The 23,503-nt window shown below is 42.2% G+C and overlaps 1 protein-coding gene and 1 long non-coding RNA gene across 7 annotated transcripts in view; one reads left to right on the top strand and one right to left on the bottom strand.

Moving 5' to 3' along the window:
* Positions 1 to 342: 342 nt before the first annotated feature.
* LOC141410864 (uncharacterized) lies at positions 343 to 6,818 on the bottom strand. The gene is made up of 3 exons (XR_012435652.1): positions 6,607 to 6,818; positions 1,141 to 1,473; positions 343 to 927 (listed from the first exon to the last, which is right to left on the bottom strand). It is a non-coding gene; the product is annotated as an uncharacterized lncRNA (long non-coding RNA).
* Positions 6,281 to 23,503, top strand: part of Elovl6 (ELOVL fatty acid elongase 6) — a 111,628-nt gene continuing 94,405 nt past the window's right edge. Inside the window, exons 1-2 of one of the 6 annotated variants that reach the window (XM_074041538.1) lie at positions 6,281 to 6,424; positions 7,152 to 7,272. In XM_074041538.1, the coding sequence (XP_073897639.1) occupies positions 7,184 to 7,272 (89 nt within the window). In that variant the 5' untranslated portion in view covers positions 6,281 to 6,424; positions 7,152 to 7,183. Of the gene's footprint in view, positions 6,425 to 6,857; positions 7,062 to 7,135; positions 7,273 to 23,503 lie in introns of those variants that run through there. The other 5 variants (XM_020186275.2, XM_074041539.1, XM_074041537.1 and 2 more) reach the window with 5 other exon arrangements.

Here is a 23,503-nt window from a genome sequence, read left to right as displayed (position 1 = left end):
AATAAGTGGTGTGGTTTTGAATTACCTCATAGGCTGCCCCAATTTCTTTCTAGATAGAGTCACCAACTTGCACTGCCACTGGCCATGCCTATTCCAAATACTTTAAGCCCTCCTCTACCTTTTCTTTTTGGCAGCACTGGGGTTTGAAATAAGGGGCTCATGCTTGGGTGCTCATCTGATTGAGCCACTCCATAGCCCTTTATTTATTTAATAATTTTCCTCTTTGAAAGTCCAGAAATAGGGACTTATCTTCCATTTTAGAGCCATTTTTCTTTGTACAGATATTTGTTTTTATCATAACCCCAAATCTATCTTCAGAAAATAAGCAAGCAATATGTAAGGTACTGCTGAATAAAGACCACACCACGTGTGGAAAGGAAAGATTTATTAGGAATCCAGACCATAGGGCTGTCACTCTTGGGTTTAGAGTAAAGCAGCTTGGCTGAATTGGGTAGTGGGCTTTATAGGAGAGGCCAAGCCATGGGGGAGGGAGAGAGTCTCTGGTCTCTGATTATCTGTGACCACCAGATGGAACAGGTCGACATGCCTGGCTAGTTGAGTAACTGGAAGTTCCTGAGTTGTTTTGCAAGCCATGAAACAATCAGGCAGGGAGAAACAAGCAGTCATAAATCAGGGGGTAGGTGCTAGCCTTGGGACCTTCCGCCCACCCCAAGAATGCCAGGGACCTAACATTCCAGCCTTTTGTTGGTATTGTGGGTGCCGATTGATCCAGTTGCTTTGTGCTGAGTGGTGGTGTCATTAAGCGGGTTCAGCTGGAATTTGGAAATTTGTATGGCCCCAAGTTGTGGAGGCTGATGGTTTTTCCCAGGCTTCATTTGCAGACAAGGCGAGCTGTTGGGAGAAGGTTGTAGTAGCATCTGGTGGGAAGTCTGTCTGCCAAGTTCCCCTAGGCAATCCTGGAGACATCTAGGATTAAAGAACATTTTCCTGGTATAAGGGTTTGTATCTCCATAGTATCATTACATGTGCAGCTGTTTTTCTTTCTATAGTACCCTCTATAATAGATTGTATAACCAAGGGAAGAAATCAGGGAAGTATTATTTATGCTCCCAGAATTAGGCTCACTGCCCCTACCAGTCATTTAAATCCACCCATGGCAGATGAGGACTAAGAACTTACGTAGGAGTGGAAGAGGAAGAGAGTTTGCAGGAGTGGTGTAGCAGCATGGCGCCCAGCAGTACACAAGAGTACTCATCCTTTGCTGTAGTGGAAGAGTCTGAAGTTGGTGGGCAATGTTTTATCCTTAAAAGGTGCTGCCACTGGGGGATTCCATTGAGTTTGATAGTGGTGGGCATTGTGAGGATGACCAGGTGAGGGCCGGTCTACTGAGGTCCAAATGGAGAGGGTCGAAGATCCTTGAGGCAAACAAGATCCCCTGGCTTAACAGAAGTTGTTATGGGGCCCTCTGAGGGGTGGGGCAGGATCTGGTCTGCATGCTGTCTGAGAAGTTCCCTGAGAAGGTTAAGATAAAGTAGATAGTCAGCCAGAGGAGCAGAGTCTGTTGGATGCAAGTTTCCTAAGAGAAATGGGTGGCACACATTATTAAAGACCCAAATAGGAATATTAGGAGGAGCATAAAAAGGTGTCTGCTAAAGGCTGTATTTTTAGGGATCTGGATTCTGCAAAATCCTGTAACTCCCAAGAAAGCTTTAAGCTGCTTTATGGTATGGGGGAATGGGAAATGGAGGATTGGGTTGATTCACTCATGATTTAGGGAGTGAGTCTGTCCCTTTAAGACTGCACCTAGGTAGGTGACCTGAGGGAGACATAATTGAGACTTCTCCTTAGAGACTTTGCATCCCAGAGGCTAGAAAGTTTTTTATTTTTTTTTTTAAAGGACTCAGTAGCCCTGCAGATGAGGGGCTCTGTGGCTCTGCACAGATGTAAGTCATCAACATATTGAAGAAGGGTGGCCTCTAGGTAGTGCCAACCTAATAAGTCTCTGGTTAGGGCCTGTCCACAAAGATGAGGGCTGTCTTTAAACTCTTGTGGCAAAACTGACCAGGTCAGTTGCTATGAAGTGTTTGTGGGACCTTTAAAGGCAAATAGAGGCTGACTGTAAGAATGCAGGTTAAATGTAGCACTTTTGGATAAAAAAAGAGCTTTAGCTCATTATTTTACATAAACTGACACTTTTAACTTTGTAAATGTTTGTATCATATTTATAAAGTATAGACACAGAACACAGTTATAAGGTGGTCATTTAAGAGACCTTTGCATGAGCAAATACATAAATGAACTCTGATTTAGTAGTACTTAAAGCTGGACAATATCAGCAGAAATAATTTCTTTGATAAAATCTTTTCCTATAACAGTTTTCTGTAGCTGTTACTCAAAGCAGAACAATATTAAGGTAACCTTGTTGTTTTGTAGACATAGAGAATTTGATTTTAGTTTGACATGACCTTAAAAATTTTTTAAGCAACTCTTAGATTATAGTCAACTTTAACTTTATCACACACTGAAGCTTTTACTATACACTTTTAAAACTTACTCAGACCCTCATGTAACACTAAACCCTTTAACGGTTTGTCCTATCTCTCCTATTTGAAACAATCTTTAGGACAAACCCTTCTTTATAAGATCCTTTCTCATCCAAAAAAACCATTCCTTTTTCCTTCAACTTCTCAAAAATACATTCAATACCTATCTACATTTTTTCCAGTTGTTTACTTTGTAACTAGTATTTTAAAATTAAGTTTTATAAGAATTTTAAATTTAAATAAAACTGTCTTTCCTTTTTGGCTGGTGGATGAGATCATCCACCCCCATCATGGAGATCTGTGAAGGATAAAGCTTACCTGAAAAGTCAGGTAGCACCAAGTAGATGATTGAGGCCTACATGCTACTTGGGCAGTTACCCTGGGCTCCTCCAAGGTGATCTTGAAGGGGGCTGAGGTCCCAGGGCCATGTCAGTCTTCTGCTGCCAGGCCCAAGAGGTCAGTGAGGGCTTCATTCTGTCGAGAGTGGGAGTGGGAGACTGACCTATCTTGCAGAGACAAAGGGGGCAGTTGTCCTTCCAGTGTCCATTCTGGCCACATTGTGGACGGGGTCCTGGCAGTGGGTGAGGTGAAGGGCAGGTTTTTGCCCAATGTCTTATCTGGTTCTACTTGAAACAGATCCTGGAGGCGTGCGTTATTGTCCAGCCCATCTCAAAGTTGGAGGAGGTAACCTCAGGGCAGCCGCCAAGAGCTGGGTCTTTCACTGGTCTCAAGCCTCATCTTGGTTATTAAATATCTTAAATGCCATTTTCACAAGATCTCCCTGGGGGGTTTAAGGGCCATTCCCTGCCTGTTTAAGTTTTCTTCGAATATCAGGGAAGGATTGGGAAATAAAATGGGAGTTGAGAATAATTATTCCATCCTTGGAAGATGGGTCTCATGCCAAGTCATATCATATGCTTGGTTTAGGTATTTAAATTCTTTAATACAGGAGGCTGAGTCATTAGAGAAGGAGCCAAGTTTCTTTTCAATTTGAGAGAGGTCAGTTATGGAAAAGGGCACATGAACTCTGATAATGTCATCAGCTCCTGCCACCTCCCAGAGTGGGTAGAGATGGGCTGGGCGTGTTTGGGAGGAGGTATAGGTGTGGGTATGGGATGCACGTGGGGAGGAGAAGGGTGAGGGTGTAGCAGGGGCTGAGGGCAAGGCTGGAAGTGTTGGTTCCTGAGGAGCTGATGGCTCAGGGTCAATTGTGACCACTGTAAAAGGGGACTAGGGTGGCGGATGTTTGGGAGAGCCAGCAGGGGTGGAAGAAGAGGGGTCTAAGTCATGGGAGGATGAGGTGGGAGAAGAGTTTGATGTAGAGGACCAGCAGGAGGAATTGGGAGGTGGGCAGATGGAGCCCTTGAAGTCACAAGTCAGAGTTCAGTGGGAAGGAGAGACACAGAATTTGAGGGGGGTTTGTTGCTGGCAAGGAGGATTTTAACAGCGTTACAAGATTGGCACAGGGAGGGTTGAGAGCAGAGAGAAAGGAAAGCTTGGGCGAATGGAATTTCGGATCACTTGCCATTGCAATGGCAGAAATTGTCAAGACTTAGAAGTGTGTGAAAATCAGTTGCTTAGGTTATATATTGTCTTGGAGACCAAGGGGGAAGATGCAGAGAAGGCATCCCAGTGGGACGTCTAATATAGAGTGGGAGGTTCCCATAATGTAGAAGGAAAGCAAGAGAGAGAGAAGGGGGGGGGGGAGAGCGAGAGAAAGTGAGAGAGAGAGCAAGGCAGGTGCCTTGGTGAGTTTACCCTTCAGGCCAATATAGACCTAGGTCAAGGTCTAGCCTCCCTTACGTGACTCAGGCAAGGAGAGCAGAATCATCCAGTTGCCATTTGGTCAAAGTAAGCTGGAGGGGCTGTTGAGCTCTCACCCTAGGTGGAGGAAAGGAAAACAGAGAGGGATAATGAGAGAGAGAGAGAGAGAGAGAGAAGGAAGGAGAGTGTGAATGTCACCCAAATGGGCTCCCAAGGGTGGGCATCCCCAGCCTGGGTTGCTGTCCAACAGAGAATGCCCAACCAGTTAGCCAGGCATCCCCATGCTAAGTGGTGGGCACCCCAAGCAGTGGTAGGAGGTGTGCCTGGTGCAGTGCCTGCAACTTCGTAGACTAGAGAGAGAGAGAGAGCAGGCAGCCTCGAGGAGGGTGACACTTACTGAGTCTGAGGAGAGGAGTAGGTCAGGTGGAGAGCAGTGCAAGAGAAAGGCTTATGATGGATGGGAAAGCCAGCAAGATGGTAAGGTCTGAAATCCACAGTCCGGAGGCACATGGGTCAATTCAGCAGTCTGGGTTCAGGAGAGGGCAGGACATGAAGGCCAAGGGAGCAGCCCCAGGCCGGAGCATCCTGTTAACCTCTCCTGGGTTTCGGCACCAGATGTAAGGTACTGCTGAATAAAGACCACGCCACGTGTGGAAAGGAAAGATTTATTAGGAATCCAGACCACAGGGCTGTCACTCTGGAGTTCAGAGTGAAACGGCTTGGCTGAATTGGGTAGTGGGCTTTATAGGAGAGACCAAGCCATGGCGGAGGGAGAGAGAGTCTGGTCTCTGATTATCTGTGACCACCAGATGCCTGGTGTGACCAACATGCCTGGCTAGTTGAGTAACTGGAAGTTCCTGAGTTGTTCTGCAAGCCAAGAAACAATCAGGCAGGGAGAAACAAGCAGTCATAAATCAGGGGGTCTGTTTTGGTGTCAGCCTTGGGACCTTCCACCTGCCCCAAGAATGCCAGGGACCTAATGCAACAACAGACACTATTTGAATAAGAAACAGCAACCAAATGTGAATTTCTCACATGACTCTGAACTGTATGTGAAGACTTATGAGAATAATGAATTGAAAAATGGAATCCTTTTGAGACAAAGTAAGATTATCTTGCAATATATAAGGCCTTTCCTAGATTTTCCACCTTGATTGCTTTCTTACTTGCTTATTTTTTTTAATCAAATTGTTCATTCACTTTACAAATATTGATTGTTCATAGGCCCAGATATTGTGCTAAAAGCATTCTCTCTAGTGACCACACTCACCCTTGAGCCTAATTTTGCCAAGTGCTTTTGCCTGGAACTTACCTACAAATTCACTTAGACTTCTCCTGCAAAAGTTTTTAGAAGGACAACCTCTAACCCGAGAGATTTGCAAAGTCTGTTCATAGAAATGTAAAACTTACATATTTATTTGCTACTTATCAACCGGTCTAGCCTTCAATTTATGTAACATTGTACTGTATTTCTTTTAACTCTTTCTTTAAATTGCAATACTTTCCCCCTTTCCAGCTATCTCTCCTGGTTCTCACTTTTCACTGGTTAGAGGCATCTTTCAATGAAATGCACACTAGAGAAAGGGAATTTTCTCCCTGGTCCTAATGTGCACCTAAAATTAAAAGAATAGGTGACTGATTATTCCTATATTTTATTTACAATATTGTAAAATAAGTAAATATTATTAGATGTCTTGATGTCCCATATTTTATTTTCCCTAACTTTGGAGGGAAAGAGTGGAGTGACTGATGAAATAGAAAATACCATTCGTTCAGGGTGTTCGTGGAAGTTAAGGTGAAAAGGACATTATGATGCTAGGGGCTTGGTAGGGGTCATTATATTTGGCCCTCTCCTCCAACATTATTCTGTCATTCCTTCAGGTACAATAAATAAAGCAGAATTATTCATGCATGCAGATAAAGTTTTTGCATTGGACCAGTCGGTCCAGTTCTGTATGCTGAATTCCTCTGCTGCTTTGTCTCCTTGGGTTAATTACGCCCTCCCAGTACCCAAACCTTCCACCTAACCCCTCTCCTGGCCCTTTCTTCCCCTTCCGGCTCCTAGTCTCACTTGACTTTCCACCGCCCTTATCCTCAGCATCCCGGGTGTGCAAGTGATCCGAGAGCTCTGCGGGCCATCGGGCCCCTGGGAAAAGGTAAATCCAAGATCCAGCACCCGGGTGGGGGAGGACGCGGGGTGGTCGCGGAGGATTCTGCAGGGCCACGAAGGTGGGCAGCGCGTTCCCTTCACATGTGACCTCCACGCAGATTTGCCTGGAGTTCTCTTGCCAGAGAGAGGGAGCTGGCAGCTTTTACTATTTCCCAATTGTTTACTTGCCAAGCTCTCGGGTCCACGCGCCTCAGGGCTGCGCCACGCACGGTGAAACTTCATCCAAGCGGCCCACGAGGTTGGGTTCGGGGCATGTGAATGACCTCCAGGCCTCTTCCTCCCTCTCATAGCCCTTCCCCCACTCCTGCAAGCACCTTTGGGTAAACAAAACTGTCCCTGTGGGCGGACAGAGGTCTTGCTCTTTGGCGTCCTCCCTCGTAAAGGGTTAATTTTCCTGATCGCACGAGGGGGAGGAGATTTCCCTGTAGACGAGTAAAAAGCGTGATGGACAAACGTGCGGGCACTAAGACCGCAACGCATTCATTTCCTCCTACCGTGGATGCGGACGCCGGGAGGAGGCGAGCCCTAGAGCGAGGAACCCAGAGCCCAGGCTCAGGCAATGCCCAGCCCTGGATGCAGCTGAGAGAGGCTTGGGAGAGAGAGATCGACCGCCGGAGACCGCGGCGGGGGAAGACCTAGGGGGGGTGGGTGGGGGAAGCAGACAGGAGAGCACTCGAAATAAAGCGCTTTACAGATTATTTTATTTTGTATAGAGAACACGTAGCGACTCCGAAGATCAGCCCCAATGAACATGTCAGTGTTGACTTTACAAGAATATGAATTCGAAAAGCAGTTCAACGAGAATGAAGCTATCCAATGGATGCAGGAAAACTGGTAGGTGATGCTTTCGCGTGACACTGTTGTTACCGGGAGCCCTGCGCGGCTCCCGGGAGTGCCTTAATGTCGGGGTCCCCTGCCTGTGCGTGAATGGAGAGGTTTGTCGCGAGCAGCCGCGAGGCGATCGTGAAGTTCTGGGGTCTCCTGGCTGCAGGAGACACTCCATGGAGCGCAGGTCGTGGATGCCCTGTGTCAACCGCGGCTACATAGGCATCTTTATATAGATTATATAACATAGAACATATACATGTGGCTAGTGATGTCTGCGCGGCGGGGAAGGCGGGAGACATGCCACAGTCCAGAGCCCCTACCTGTGCTACCTCCGGCTTTTCGTCTATATTTGCGTTTTTTGCTTGGCCTCCCACAACCCGGGTGTGCACAGCAGTGGAGGGAGAACCCGGTCTCCGGCACCCTTTAACCCTCTCCCAGCCTCCGCGCTCGGCTCTGGTCCTCGCTTCTCCCCATCCCTCGTGTCCTTCCTTTCTCCTTGCAGCTCCCACTCCACTGCCCTCCTCTGTCTGCCGTTCCCCAGCGGATGCCTGCCTTCCAGGACCCCTTCCCCACGCCGATCCCTTTCCGGTTTCATAAAGAGCCCAGAGGTGGAGGGGCGGAGAGGAGGGGACAATGAGAATGGTAATAAAAATGAATGAACCCGAGCGAGTGGAACCACGCCATTATTAAGTTTCTGTTTTACGGAAACGCCTTTTGGACACACTCGCCTCGAATTCAGTACGAAGCTGCTGAATGGAGTTCAGGCATAGGAATGAGAAACCCCTCGGTCTGCAGCCTCCTTGGGGTGGGGGAGGAGGGAGGTCCTTCCCCAGAACTTCTGATCGGGGAAAACCTTTCTTGTTTACTGCGTTCCCTCCTCTAGTCTTTTTGAAAATCTCCGAGTGGGAGGCGATCCAGTGTCACCTTGCAATATTTAGCAGGGGAGGGAGGGTGTGCTCAGCTCGCTTCTTCCTTGTAGACTTTCCTCGCCTCCCCGGGCTATCAGTAAAGTGCAAGGCCAGCGTTCCTGGGGACTTGATAGGGGAGGGTCGGCCCGAAGTGGCTGGCGGGTGCGGGGAGATCCGACTGCCGCGTGCGCGAGCGCGCGTATCCCCGCGCCCTTCCCTTCGTTCTTCAATGGGAAACCCGAGACGCCGGCGAGTCCCGGGCAGGGGCGGGTTGGTGCAGTAGCAGGGCTGCCGCCAGCGAGTGGCGGAGGTAAACGATTCAACTTCCTCTCCCCCCGCCCACTGGAGTCGCCAACCTGCGTCCGGAGGCGCAGCTGCGGCTCCCGCCTCTTCCCGGCGGCCTGGCGCGCGCCCATCCCGAGCCACCAGCCGGGCGGATCCAGCCCGGGGCCGCGCGCGCCGCCAGGGCCCGGCTTGCTGCGGGGTGGGTGCCGCCGCTCACATGGTCTGCAGCGGGGCTGGTGGCCGCGACCTCGTCTGGCCAGAGCCCGATCCTGAAAAGGGGACACGATCCTTGGGGAAGGGCGGGAAGTGCGGTAGGCAACTGGGGTGCGGGGCCGCGTCTGGAAGGTGATGGCAAGAGTCTTGATAGAGCGGAGGGTCCATGCCGAGAGAGGCCTGGCATTTCGGGAAGCCCGGCCCCCTTGGGCCCCGCAGCCTGGGGTCCTCTACTTGCACTTCCTCCTCCCGCGGAGGGGGTGGCGCTGAAGGCCTAGAGCGGGCGGTGACCCCAAGCTGAAGGACTTGTGAGCCACGCGCGCAGCTGGCCCGCCTAGGGCTTGTCATACCCTCTGGCCGCACACTAATGCCAGCCATCCTCCCGCAGTAGCCCTGGGGCTCTGCATTTTCTAGCGTGTGCTGTGTCTGTCACTTGATGCATCCTAGTGGACCTGCCTGTTCGGACTCCAGTCCTGCCTGCTGATTGCACTCACTGTCCCTTGGCCCCTGCACCCCTCGCTCGATACTGCGTCTTAAATACGTGTGCCTTTTTTCCAGGGCCGCTTCCTCCGCCTGCTCCAGGACGGTTCCCCGCCCCTTTCCTCCATTCACTCAGTACTCACTGAGCCAGACGGGTCCTTGCCCTCAAGGGACTGAAAAGGGCAAAAATACGTTAACTTCTCTTCTGTTAACCCCTGAGCACTGTTGCGTCTCTAGCTCTTTAAACTGTAGCTTTCTTCTTCCAATATCCTCTCCTGGCTTTTTTATGTACATGGATATTTACTTATGTGCCTGTGCCCCTAGCAGATTACCAGCTCTTTTAGGGCTTGGCCTTGTCTCAGCAGAGTGCTTTGTACCTGGCAGATACTTGCGAAGAAGACATTTGTCCGTTGATTCAAATGATGACTGGTGTTCCTTTTATTGCCAGCACTACCTGCTAATACACATCCTGCTTGGTCTCTCCTTGCATTTTGACTCCACAGTCACTGTAGGATTTTTTTCCCCGTTTCTGCCCTCTGTTCTTTTTTGACTATGTTCCTGGATTGCCTATGATAGTCAAAACCTCCTGCTGCTTATTTCTCCTTTCTTGTAACTCTCCCTGACCCTAATTGTCTTGGTTTTTTCTTTTACTCCAGTGCATTTCTCCCAAAGTCCTGGTGGCCCAGTTTTAGAACTCTTTCCTCCTCCCTTCCACCAAAAAAAGAAAGAATGAAAGAAACCCAACAGCCAAAAAGCCTTATTCAGATGTATGAGAAAACGAGGCTTTTCATTTCCCATATTAACTGAAGGGAAAGACATAATTGATGCTTGGATCCTCTTTGTAGGGAGGGATAGAAAACCACAAAGTCTTGCCCAGAATGCTTTCAAGTACCTTCTGGAGGAAACACTACTGAAGCTTCTTCTTTTGAGAATTTGTAGTTCTTGAAAAGCTCTTAGACAAAGCTTCAAACAATCCTGAAAATTTGGAGAATTAATAATGTTATTTCTCATGAACGAGCTCCAGGGGCTTTTGAAGAATTGCAAGGAGGGCCAGAAAAGGTGTTTGCCATTTCTGTGTTAACTGGCATCATTTAAAAGGACACCCTACATAAGGAGAGTTTAGTAAACATAATGCACACCTTGGCAGCTTTAAACATGCATGGAGTGGTGTTGGACTTGAAGACAAGTTTATCAAGTTTATTGTTGCTTTAATGTTTAATCTGATACTAGTTGGTCTGGACATGAAATAAATACTGTAGTTTTTTATGTTTTTTACTTTGCAGCAAATAGTTTCATATGCAATGGATCAGAATAGCAATTGAAATGCAAAGTAGTAAGTATATTCTCTTTTGAGTAACGTCTTGAAAATATACGTCCAGCTAAAAATATCATGGGTAATATATGGCAAGGGAGAGTTCCTTACATAAGGTAGAGGAAAATGACTGCTTTTAGTTCCCCAAAGTGTTTTTGAGTTCCAGTTTTACACTGAAAAGCCCTTGTGATTTTACAGCTTGAAAATCGAGACATTTTGTTCTTTTATGAGCTGTCTGGCCTTTTCCTGTGACTTTCTCTAAGAGCTGACTTAATTTCTAAGTGCTGCTAGCAAGGGAGCAGAATCACCTCGTGATTGGTAAGGCGACATAAAATTCATTGAGTGAGAAGGAAAGCTGCTTTTCTCCTCTTTCAGCAGCCTGCCAGGTTTGTGCTAACAGCAGTGGATGCTAGTTGCTCCGGTTGTAATTGTCTGGCCAATGATGATTATCTTCTGATGTCGGCTGACATGGTACTCACCAATAGGAAAGCAGGAGGCCTGTGCTGACTGCTGTAACATTATGTATGTCAGGTGACATCATCAAAAGGGCTTGCCTAGAACCTCATGAAACCCTCCCCCCTCTACTGACATCCTCTACACACCCATCCTTTCAATGCTTTTTCTGACTTTTACTCTCTGCCCTCCAGTGGTGAGGGTCATAAGTCTTGTTTTTATATTTTCTCATTCTGTATTGTAAGGTTATAAAAAAATCCTATTTTAATTTAGAATTAAATAGTGTCTAGTGGAGGAAATCTTTTTATTTGAAAATTTACTTTTACCAAATAAAAAATAAAAAGACTTTAAAAGGAGTTGCATGCCTATATATTCTTTGTTATATGTGAGAGTTAGGAAGTAAAACAATGTGCAATTTCAGGAATAAAGAACATAAAAAAGCATTGTAAACCTGTTGTAGTGTTTCATTCAAAATACAGTAACATAAGGTGACAGAACTTTTCAAATGAAGCATAGTATGACTGTTTTCCCTGTAGTGAGCACTGCTTTGAAGTGCTCCCTGGAATTTTCCTTAGAAAAGTGGCTGGGAAACAATGCAGTCTATGGGCATAGAACAGAGTAGGCCAGAGATTCACTTTAGTCATTATTAGCATTACAGCAAATAAGATTGGGTCAGCCATCTAGGAAAATTCTGTGTCCGTATTGTACCTGTTATGTTGTTGCTGCTTATTTTGTAGACTCGCAGCTCATATGAAGCTTAAAGTGTGAGGAATTTAATGAGCCCTTCAGTAAACTAATAATGCTGGGAAAGGGTGTCATGTATGCTAAGTCAAGAGTGAGAAGGTTCTCACTCATGTAGAATACATGATCGATGTTATGATTCTAGGGCAAAATTAAAAGTCCTGTGGGAATTTTGATCTGAACTTTCATATATCTTTCAAGAAATGATGTATCCTAATGCAATCCTTGTTTATCATTCCCAAGGGTGAAAGCCAGCATTATGCAAACTGTTTTGTGATTCCATTATCTGTGTGTTTGCATTAGTTAGTATATGGTGATAAAAAGTTTTTTATATAAGGTCTCTTGTTAAATTGCTAGTTAAATCTTGCTAATTGCTTTTTGTTGATGACACTAAAAGTGTCAAGGTAGACATTAGATTTTTAACTCCAGTCAGCCTCACTCTATAGTAAGGATTGCTTTACACACTTCCTTGAAGGATTTTTCTACCCAAGACAGTGGAAAAGTGATGAGAGGGGTGGAAATACTTAAGAAAACATAAAATAACCACCTGGATCAGTTGTTACCCAGCAAAGTAAAATGAAGGAGTGAGACAATATTTTGGCAGTTGAAGAATTCATCTTTGCGTCCCCGATCTGGGCTATTTTAGGTCCAAGTAATTTCTCAAATTAGTTATCCAAAGTTGTCTTGATGATTTACTTATTTTTTCATCTGGGCCCAGGTGAGCTATGCTGTCCTTTTCAAAATAGGAGAATCTCCCTCTGCTCTCCCTTTATTCTCTTCCTTTATTCATCCCTACCTTCATATCCTCCTGCTCTCTTTTGCTTTCTGTTATCTTTGTCAGGTGAGCCACAGGTAGTGTTTGTGTTGATAATCCTGGGGAATCCCAGCGAAAACATCACTTGGCTTTATTGTAGTGTTAAGGCTCAGACTTTCATTTCTTTATCCATATTCTTATATACAGTCTTGTATTTACCCTCTACTAATTAATTTTACACATAAATTAGTCCTTTTTAAAAAGTATTGCCCAAGGGTAAAAAAGAATGACTTTGTAAGTTTGTTATGTAAGAATCATCCCAAAGAATGGAACCATGGAAATCATTTCAGTTCAAGGCTGTGTATTTATCATGATTTATTTCTATATTGAAGACTTAGGATTTTTAGTTTTCCATTTATGTATTGGAATGACAAATACCTTCAGGTAAACACTTGTTTAGTTAGTCACTCTGACTCATTGTGAGCTTTCTTGAAATTTAACAAGTCTACTTTATGCAAAGAAACATACAGGGACTTTGGGAGCTGCTCAAGCTGTAAGAGCACCTGCCCAGCAAGCATGAGGCCCTGAATTCAAACTCCAGTACTGCCAAAAAAAAAAAAAAAAAAAAAATCACATATAGGCCCAGGTGAGCTGTGTTGCCTTTTGTGTATTAACAGGTATCTTCAAAACTAGTTACGAGTTTTCTGAATATACTATTTTAATTATTTTTCCTTTTCAATAAATTTTATTAGCCTATATTAATTGTGCAAAATAATTGGTTTCACCATGACATTTTCATACTGTTTGTTAATTCTTAACAGACAGTGTTGAGGATCTTTCTTTGAGGACTATCTTTGTTAGGGGAGTCTAAGATTTACCTAGATGATGTATATACATGCCTGTGTCCATAGCATGTATTGAAAGTGATGTGAAAACTGATATTTATGAGATAATTTCTTGTCTCTTACTAGTACAAGAACATCTTGCTGAGCTAAACAGACTTTTCTAAAATTTGCTAATAAATTTTAGGTCCTAATAAAATTGACCATGTTGTTGTAAAAAACTATTTAAATAATACGATTTTAATAAACATTTTAAAGCTACAAAAATGAACATTTAGCACTTAGATTCTCCGAAGTTATTGCTAAATTAGAAAAAAAAAAACCTTTCCTATGGTTAATAATTGCTGAAATCCTCAAGTTTTCCTGTCTTTACACCCTCTTGCTTAGCTCCATACAGTAATGTTAGCTCCATATAGTAACTAGGCTAATTGACTTTTACAGGTGAAGAGAGTTCTGTGGAATCCAGTGCTTTGAAGTTGAGAATTTCATGATCTTGTGTTTGGATGCTTAATGGGGGAAAAAAAAAAGTTTGAAAAGCTTTGCTCCTGAAACAACTTGTTTTTTTAAAAAAAATTTGAGACTTAAGTCTATGGGTGCCTTACCATTTAAGAGCTGGACTAGCACTGGTTGGTAGTAAGAGGATAGGAGGCTCAATAAAAGGTATTTTACAAGAAAAACTACTCTAAATACAACTTCTACAGTTTCCTTTCAACTTTACGATTAAACTTAACTTTGGGTAGATTTTCTTCATTCTGGAGCAGTGATCTTAATAGTTGACACATACACTGATTGCAATAATTGTGTCTAGATGTTGTAAGTATGGTGACTGATAAACCCCCACAGCCACCCCTTACTGTACAATCTTTTACACAGCAGAAAACTGAGGCTCTGTGGGACTAGGCTGAGGAGATAAAATGAGAAATGAATCCAGGCCTGACTAAGGCTTTGGGGGGGTTGGGGGAGCAGGAATCCCACAAGCCCCAGTCATCCCATCATTTGAATATTAATAAAAATTCAGTGTATAAAACAATGTACTTGACAAACTTGGCAGTCCTGAAACATTCCTGTGGTTTTCCTCCATGATCTTACAAATGTCTTGCATTTTTCATTGAGTGGATCCTGAACACTTCAGGCCATAGTCACTACAGAAAGCTTCTTAGCTTTAATAGATATGAGGGACGTTAAGCTAAGTAAATACTTTAATCAGGAAGAATTACTTCTTTCTGACTACTTCACTTGTTCAGTGTCTAGCAACACTTAAAATTACACAAAGTCATGACACCTGAAATGCTGTTTCTCTCATGAAACATTCACAGCTGCATCTAAAACAAACCATGACACACAGATTTGGAACATTTCCTATAAAGCTTTGGCCTATGAAATGTTTTCCATCTGCTTCTCTGTGGTAGAAACCTCAGGCACGCAGCATGGCTCTAGACTCTGGGAGTTTGTGTTTCCACCTGGAGCTGCCTGCAGCCAGCCTTTCCCCAGGGCAGGTGTCAGTCGTCACTGGTAACAGCCACCCACTGTCGACAGAAAAAAACGGTAGGCTGGGAATCTCCCTGTTCTTGGAGGTTAGCTCCTATAGTGTGATGGAATAAAGAGTACCTTTTATTTTGTTTTCAAAATTATTTTCTCACACCTAAAGGAAAAATACAGGAAAAAGAAATGAAAACATTAAAAATGTTAAAGGTGTAAGAAAGAAAACAACTTTAAATCATATTCACAGGCAACCCTTAGAATTTTGCAGTGTTTCCTCCAGCCCTCTTTCCAAGGTTTTTAAACACATTACATCATTTGGTACAGAAAGACTTTTGTGCCAGGGGCAGAGCTAGGCAACTGATGTTTACATACTGTCTCACCATACCTTTCTTTATTGCTTTTTTCCTCTTTACATAATAAATATTTTTTGTATCATTAAAACTTCAGTTTCAGTGGGTACTTGATACCTTGGTTGGATATAGGTAGTCATTCTCTATCCTGAGCATATTAATTTTCTAGTGTTATTACAAATAATCCTCTAATGAACTTTTTGTGGGGTGGGAGCTGAGTTTCAGCCTGTGCATGCCAGGCTATCTCTCTAGCACTCAGTACACCCCCCAGCCTCTGATGAACACTTTTGTGTATTAATCACTAATCTTTTTACCTACCTGATGATTTCCTTTGGAAAAACAGAAATTACAATATTGAGGAGAATCCTTTTTTTAAAGATGATGATATCTGTAGGTAGGCTGAGGTCTAGAAAATTTACACTGGCAAGTAAGGACAATATTGACACCCTCTTTAATATTGAAGATGATGGCATTTAAAAAATCTTCCATGTGTTGATAAGGAAGAAGTAATATCCTATTGTTTTAATTTGTGTTTCTTCCATTTCTAGAGAGATTCAAAAATTCTCTTTGCAAATTTCCATGTGCTCTTGTAAATTCTTGTACCTGTCCTTTTCTACTTAGCTGTTAGCTTATACTTGGACTGTATTAAGAACATTTTATCTAGTTCATAATTTCTAATTATAGATAACTGCCTCTCCAGGATGAGTTCTGTGGCTTGCGATATTCTTAACTTTCTGTAGTTGGAGGCAGATCTACCAACTACTTTAATAGAAACAACTGAGTCTATCTCTTTATAAATGGCCTGTAGGTTAGTAACCTCAGGAGGAAGGAGGGTTGGGGAGGAGAAAAGAAGATATCCAGTAGGTTGGATTCATCCTACAGACTGGACAGAGAAGGATTGATTATTCATTTCTTTGACTTCCTACTAAATTTTGGGCTTTCTTATTCAATGCATTCATTTTTCAGGTTTTCACAGGAGTGGCGATGAGTACTGGCTTTGTATGGTAGTGTTATGATGAAGCCTGTGGATGGGGGAGCCAGTGTGGCTGGGTTCAGCCCTTGTTCTGCCACCTAGGAACTGAGTGATCATTTGTGGGTTAATTACACTTTTCTCTGTTTTAGTTCTCTCATTTCCAAATTGAAGATAATTATAATACTAGTATGAGGGACGGTGAAGATAACAATAATGAAGGTATCGTCAGACCAGTCTGTGTTAGCAGCTTTGTGAGGGTTAAGTGAGATGATGTGCATGAAGCCCTTAGAACGGTGTCCAGTACACAGGTTTTTATTACACCACTTTGCATCTGTACCTTCGACTCTATGGCATCAAGGGAGAAGGAGGATGCTCTAGGGAATCATAATTAAATTCCTGAGGGAATCCCAAGTGACCACAGATCAACACTGCCAACACAGGAGAAGGAGTGCCTTGCAAGAAGCCACTAGTGAGGTAGTCGGCTTCAACTCCTCCTGGAAGAAATCTATAATCTACTTTGAAACTTCTTGGCAAGAGAAAGCATTGTATATTAATGTGGCTTCATCAAGAGTGTGGTGACAGCTTTAATGTGCACACTTTGAAACAGGGTAAAGGACAGGCAGGTCTGGGTGTAGACTCTGATTGTTGATTAATTTTCTGTAAAGCACCTGAAATCATCTCAATAAGTAGTTTAGTCAGCATGAGTGTGCATTTTCTGCATATTAAACACACCAAGGATAAAAATCACTGTCAATCAGTGAAATGATAGAAAGTTTGTGGATTATGAGTTTTCAAGTTTATTCTTCAAAGATTGTTGTTTAAAGATTCTTTTAGATTCTTTTATTTCAGTGACAGACGTCTGGAGTTTTTGTTATTCTTGGTGAAGTAATTTTGTTTTGTTTTGTTTTAGTTGGGGTCTCTCTATATAGCCCAGACTGCCTCAAACTTGTGATCCTCCTGCCTCAGGGCTAGGCTTACAGGGTGTGCCATTGCACCAAGCTCTTAGTGAACTAAAATGTAAAAAGAAAAAGTTGAAATCATACATCAGTTTTCTCTTAATATGTGACAGGGAGAGGAACTGGGGGACCACTTCTACCTGCTAATTCATTGCCCCCTTGGCTGGGTCTCCAGGCCCGGAGCTGAGTTGCAGTAGGCAGCTTGTATACCTTGAGATGGTGCCCAGTTATATATAGCAAGCCTTGTTGCATAACTAGCCTCCAAGCAAGAGCCCCCATGAACTACACGTGATTCAGTCTTTAGACTTAGTATCATAAATACCGGAGCTTTGTGATGAAGCAACACTTTCTTCCATTTTTTCTTTTTGGTGCTGGGGATTGAACCCGGGTCCTCATCCATGTTAGGGAAGTTCTTTGTCATTGAGCTACATCCCCATATATCCCCAGCAGCTCTTTATTCTTGACTCCATCATCCAGGTTCTGAAGCTTGAGAATGTCTCAAGAGGTCCAAAGACCCTCATTATTTGAAGGTTCTTCTCCATACTGATTTAAACATTACACCCCTCCATTATGGGTTTTTCTTCATGTTGACCTGAAAGTGATCAGTCTTCCATAAGCCCCAGTTCTGATGCTAGGTGTAGTTTACTCCCACTTTTGCATCTCCATCTGTATGTATTTGAAAATGACCTCTCAGCCTTTTTTTCTAAGCCATTCCTCACGTGTCACTTACGGTCCACTGGTAATCCACATCACAGGTATTTTGGTTTGAACAATGAAGTACTGCTTATTAGAAAACCACAAAGAGATTTATTAAAGCTCATACTAAAATTTGGCCCTTGTACATTCCAGTGAGGGAGTCTATAAGTCTTGCTCTGGGTGGAGGTGGGGTTTGGGTGCATTGGAATATTTCAAGAAAACTCCTACTGTTTACTCCTGGAAAATTGAAGGACACTGTTGCCAGTGAACCTCCAAAGTTGTCTTGAGTTGTCATGGGTTTGTAATTATTGTTATCACATTTGGATTTTCAGAATACTCTTTTGAACCTGGTTTTTGAGATTTCTGAAATTGTGTGTGATTGCACCACTTTTGTTGGTACCTGGTTCTTCTCTGGTTCTTTGTAATTACTGAATTCTTTTTTCTCTTATCTTTACTGATAAGAGGGAAATATGGGTTAAAGAATGTTTGAGAAGCATGCTCTACATTTGTGATCCGTAACCAGGTATTTGGGTCAGATTCACCTGCAGTTCGTTTTCCCACAGAATACACATACAGTGGGGTCAGATTTAGCAAGTCTGAGAAGGGGCCTAGACAGGCCGAGACCACTGCTCTGTGTGATCCTGCATCTGTCCCACTTTGTTTGGGGGCTGTCTTCCCGCACTGTTCATTTCACAAACTAAATTCCTCTTCCTCAGCTAATCTACTCTATTGTGTCATTTACCTGGACCAGGACTTAACTCAGCACCCAAACCTTTCCCACCTCTAATTCACCACCAACTCTTGTGTGATCTGGTTTTCAGTTCCTTTTCTCTCTGTTCCTGTTGCCAGCCATGGCCTCCTTCCAGCGCCCACTGCTACCTTATTTTCCTGCCTCTTTGCTTCCTTCAGCCTTCAGTGTTTTCTGAGTTACAGATCTGATTATGTCATTCCTGTGGCTAATAACTTTCAATGGTTTGCCATTGTTTATGGGACAAATCCAGATTGTTTTGAAAAGGTTTGCAAGGTCATTCAACATCTGGCTCCAATGACCTTCCTAGTGTAGCCTGTTGAAGCAGCTGTCATCCCACACTGGCCCATTCCCATGTTCAAAGCCTTTTGCCCTTTCCACCTATCACAATCACTGCTCATTCCTCTGTGGTTTGCTGGTACTAGACTTACAAGCAGATTGCTATTTTCTCTTCTAGTGTGGAATTCAGTGCCTCCAATAATATTTAGCAGGTAGTGATACTCATTGTGTTGAATAGAAAGATTAATGTGTGCATGAATGTCCAAAGTTTTTCATTCACTTTCAAATGTATGTGATTATATTGCCATCTATAGCTTTTCCTTTCTTTAAGTCAATCATGGAAGGCTGTCCTGTGCCTTAATTATTTTATTCTCTATCTAGTCTTATTTAAGAGGAAAAGGTATCCATTTAGTTAAATCTTATTTAATTAATTAAGGACTGTTTGTCCTTTTTCTTGATACTCAACCATCTACTCCCATCAGAAAGAAGTAACATTTAAATGAATTTTCTCTATAGTGAGTTGTGGGAAGGTAAAACTGCATGCACAAGAGGAAAAAACCCAGACTGCATGAAAAAATACCAAAATAAAGGTGGTAAAATATCAGATAATTATTTCTAATTCTGTTGTACCTATTTTCTGTAATCTAGATTACATCTGGTATGCGTGAGTAGCATGCTGATGTGTTGTTCTCATTTTCACTATAGTGCTTACTGTTTTTATAATTATGGTTTCATTCTACAAAGGTTCATGTACAATAATAGTGTCAGGTGACAAAATATTTTTAAAAAGCGTATTTTTTAAATTAACATTTAAATGAGCAGTATAGTTGAATGTACAGGCAGCAGTTCATAAGGAAACTGTATTGCACATTCTTACTCCAAGTTAATGTGCTCTCTCAGATTAAAATAGAGATGGGCCATGCTTTTGATGTTACCAAAAAGGTTGGTGCTGGTATCTACCTGGGTTCTTGCATCTGGCAAAAGAAGAATTCAAGGAAGACAAGAACATGTAATGAAAATGTTAATAAAGTTTATTAGTAAAGGAGTATACTTTCAATAGACTGAAAGCAGGTTGCCTCTAGAGATGAAAGTGGCAATTATTTTTATCCTAACATAAGTTTTTATTGAAGTGAAAGGAGCTTGGAACATTAAGTCTATTCCCAGTGTAAGTCCCTCCCCAGGATCAGGCCTTGAGGCTGAAGTCATTATCAAGGTCAGGAGGCTAGGGTAGGTCTACAGATTAATAACAAATTACTGTTGGTTCTACCTGACTCCTAGGACATGGTTTACCAGCATGGGTCTTTGTTTTGTTAAAGATCTATTGTTCCAGGAACTGTTTGATGTGACCCACCTTACACCCATGACTTTGGTGGTCTATTTTGATCTTAACAGAGGCTGTTGAGCGTTGTTATAATGTTATATATGTCAGAGATCTTGAAAAATTCATTTTAGGTTCCCTTTGCATATTCCTGTCACCCATGGCTAACTGCTACCTCACAAACTTCTCTTTCTTTTTCCAATAATAAGCTATATACCTTGGTTATTTATTTATTTTTCTGTAGGAAAGTATCATATTCTTTCAGGAAGAGTGACGCGACATTAACTTCAACTCCAGAACTTTTATGTATGGGCTCAGGAATTTGTCTAATGGAGCAAATTTTCCCTAGGGACAATAGTCATCTAGTCTAATGGAGATAAAAGATTAAACATAAACCTGTCCCTAGGGGGAAGAATGAGTTGGCTAATTGACTCAGGGACCTTGTGGCACCTGGAAACAGATGCTGCTCACATACCTGCATACATAGTTAGCAAAGATACCTCACTTTGCAGAATGCATTAGAGACTGTCTGGCATAGAGTTGCTGGAAGGGGTCTGTGACTGTCCAGATATCAGGCTCTGCTGATTCAGGGAATTGGTGTGTCTTGTCTGTGTGGGAGCAGGGTGGGAGGGTTTCACAGGAACACTTTGTAGAGCAGATCTAGGGGTCCTGGCCTTTGCTTACTTCCTGAGACTTCCTCTTAGAAAGAAATGGAGGATTGCCTTTGAGTATATGGACAGCAGGCGTTCATGTTTGTTTTGTTTTTAACATTCTACTTATCCTGTAGTTGACCAAGTTAGCTGGCTCTAGGAAGATGGACTAAATTTGGTACTTGCCTTTCCATGCTAGTCTTTTCCTGTCTACTGTCCATGTGATGAAGCAGGGCACAGGAGAGAGGAGAGGTAGGTTCCAGGAGAATGTTCAAAATCATATGGAGAACAGTTTTTAAAACCTCTATAAATGATGCAATGACAGCCTTGTTTGTGTCTTTTTTCTAAATTTAGGCAAAATTCCACTCTTACGTTATAGACAATTAAACATTCTGGATTAAAAAAAAAGTTAGAAACTAATAAAATACTATTTAGATTTATTGATTATTTATAGAAAATAAATGCTATGAGAATTAGTATTGAGCATAATTAATATGGTAGTAATTGGTATGCCAGAAGAACTAGGATAATTAATGTTTTAGATATTAGACTGATTTTTTCTGAAGTACAATAAAATACTATTTCCTCACAAGAGAATTTTCCTTGCAGTAATTTAATCATTTAATCTGCTAAACATTTATGATTTTCTTCTGTCGTATCAGATTAAAAAGGCACATTTCTTTTTCCTGAGGTAATTTTTTTTTTTTTTAAGGTAACCATTTTCTTTTTACAAAGAAGTGGACACTATGCAAAAAAGTTTCACCAGGCTGGTAAAGAGCTGCAGTGAAGCATTTTTGTATTATAGAAATTCATTTAAAACATTTAATTAACCCCAAAATAAAGCATAAGAAACTTATGCATAGTTTCATATTCTACAACATGTATTTGTATCTAATACCAATATTAGAATTTACTTGGTGTAATTAAAGCATTCTGACTATAGCAATCTGAATATATCCATGCAGCTCCTAGTAGAAAGGAGAGGAAAGGCTATGATAAACCTCAATACTAAAATTTTCACAGGAGTAAACATTTCAATTTAATTCAGTTTGAAAATAAACTTCAGAATTAATTCTATATAATATGAATATTGCAGTAATTAAAAAGTAAGCCTTCATAGATGAGTGGGACTTATTTTTAAATCCCGAAAATGTGGGTCCTAACCTTTAGTCTTTCTGTTCCAGTTAGAAGAGACCACAGCACAGTGTCTGGTGTCTGACCTTAGATTGGGTGTTGCTTCCTATGGATGATAATTCAGGCAACCCCCAAATTGATCTTAAAATTTGCATTACAGAGATGAAACAGCATATCCACTATGGAAAACTACATGAATCAAAGTAAAAGAAAAGGTTCTACCATGTTTATGAGAAGTGCTGTGGCTAAGGAAAAGAAAGCTGGGCCTCAGAGATCTAAGAGTTCATCACCTGACCCAACATTTTGTGGGGACTAGTTCTTTCCCACAATGCATTTCACAACTGTAGGCTTCTCCTTTTTTCCCCAGTAGTGCTCGAGGGACAAGAAACAGGGACTCTGAAGCTAGTGATGATGTCCCAATATCTTACTGTAGACTACAGTGGAACTCGCTTCATGATGAAGTTTTACTTGGCAGAAAGACATAGGCCCTTTTCTGTCTGTAGTGTTGTATCTGGGGTCCTATAGTGGGTCTCAGTATTTTTCCTTAGATGATTATCAACATAACAGCTCCATATGTCTTGTTGATATGCAGTATCTAGGATACTTGGAATGTAGCTGTTTTCTAAAGTTACAGCTATGAATTATACTTTCATTGGTTATAGGCCAGACCACCAATGGCTTGCCTCTTGTCAGAAGTTAGCATAAATTGCTGTTTTGTTTTGTTTTTTAACTCTCTTCATGTGAAAATGAAAAGCATTACTTCTGTTTTCTCATTAGTTCTGCTGGGCTTAGTGATTTGATATTTCTACCCAACTTTCTGAATTATTATATATGTGTAGATAGATAGATAGATGGATAGATGGATAGATAGATATTATTTTGCCTCATGATTAAATTTTGTCCACCCAGAGGATTGCAGTTATGGAGATATACATCTACCTTTTTTTTTTTAATTTTTAGTTAATGTAGAGGAGCACTTTACATTGTGATAAAGCAAAGATGTATAGCATCCCAGAAATGTTTTTAAAGGAATAAACTTCTGTCAGTTATAATTTCTGCTTTCTATGAGTGGGGCTGGAATAAGAATTTTAAGGTAGAAAACTTCAGAAGCACAATTAAGTGAAAATGAAAATAAATGTTTCCCTGAGGTAAACACTAGCATTTTGGTACAAATCTTTTAAAACCTTTTTTCTGTCCATCATCATATTTTTATTTTTAGCACAAATGTTATCACAGTGTCCATAGCCTATTTTTCTGTAAACTGACTTGTTTTCTTAACATGGATATTTTTCCATGTTGCTAGATATTTAGTGCATCAAACTATAAATATGAGAATTATGTTTCTTTAATGCTGACACAGGGAAAGCTTGAGGAAGTGTATATTACTCTTAGAAATCAGAATATTGTTTTATATTATTCTCTCTTTTTTTTCTTGGTGGCACTGAGGTTTGAACTCAGGGCCTCACGCTTAGCTAGGCAGGCATTCTACCATTTGAGTCACTCCGCCAGCCCTTTTTCTTTGTGATTGCAAACTATTTGTCTGGGCCTGGCTTGATCCTCTCGATCTCTGCCTCCAGAGTAGCTAGAATTATAGGCGCGAGCCACCAGCCCATGACTATTTTCTATTATTCTTAGAAGACAGGAGAAGGAAAAGCAATAGTTT

This window comes from Castor canadensis, chromosome 9 (genome assembly GCF_047511655.1).
Source record: "Castor canadensis chromosome 9, mCasCan1.hap1v2, whole genome shotgun sequence".
Lineage (NCBI taxonomy): Eukaryota > Metazoa > Chordata > Mammalia > Rodentia > Castoridae > Castor > Castor canadensis.
The sequence above is the reverse complement of the archived record's forward strand: the minus strand, read 5'-3'. Positions and strand labels throughout refer to the sequence as shown.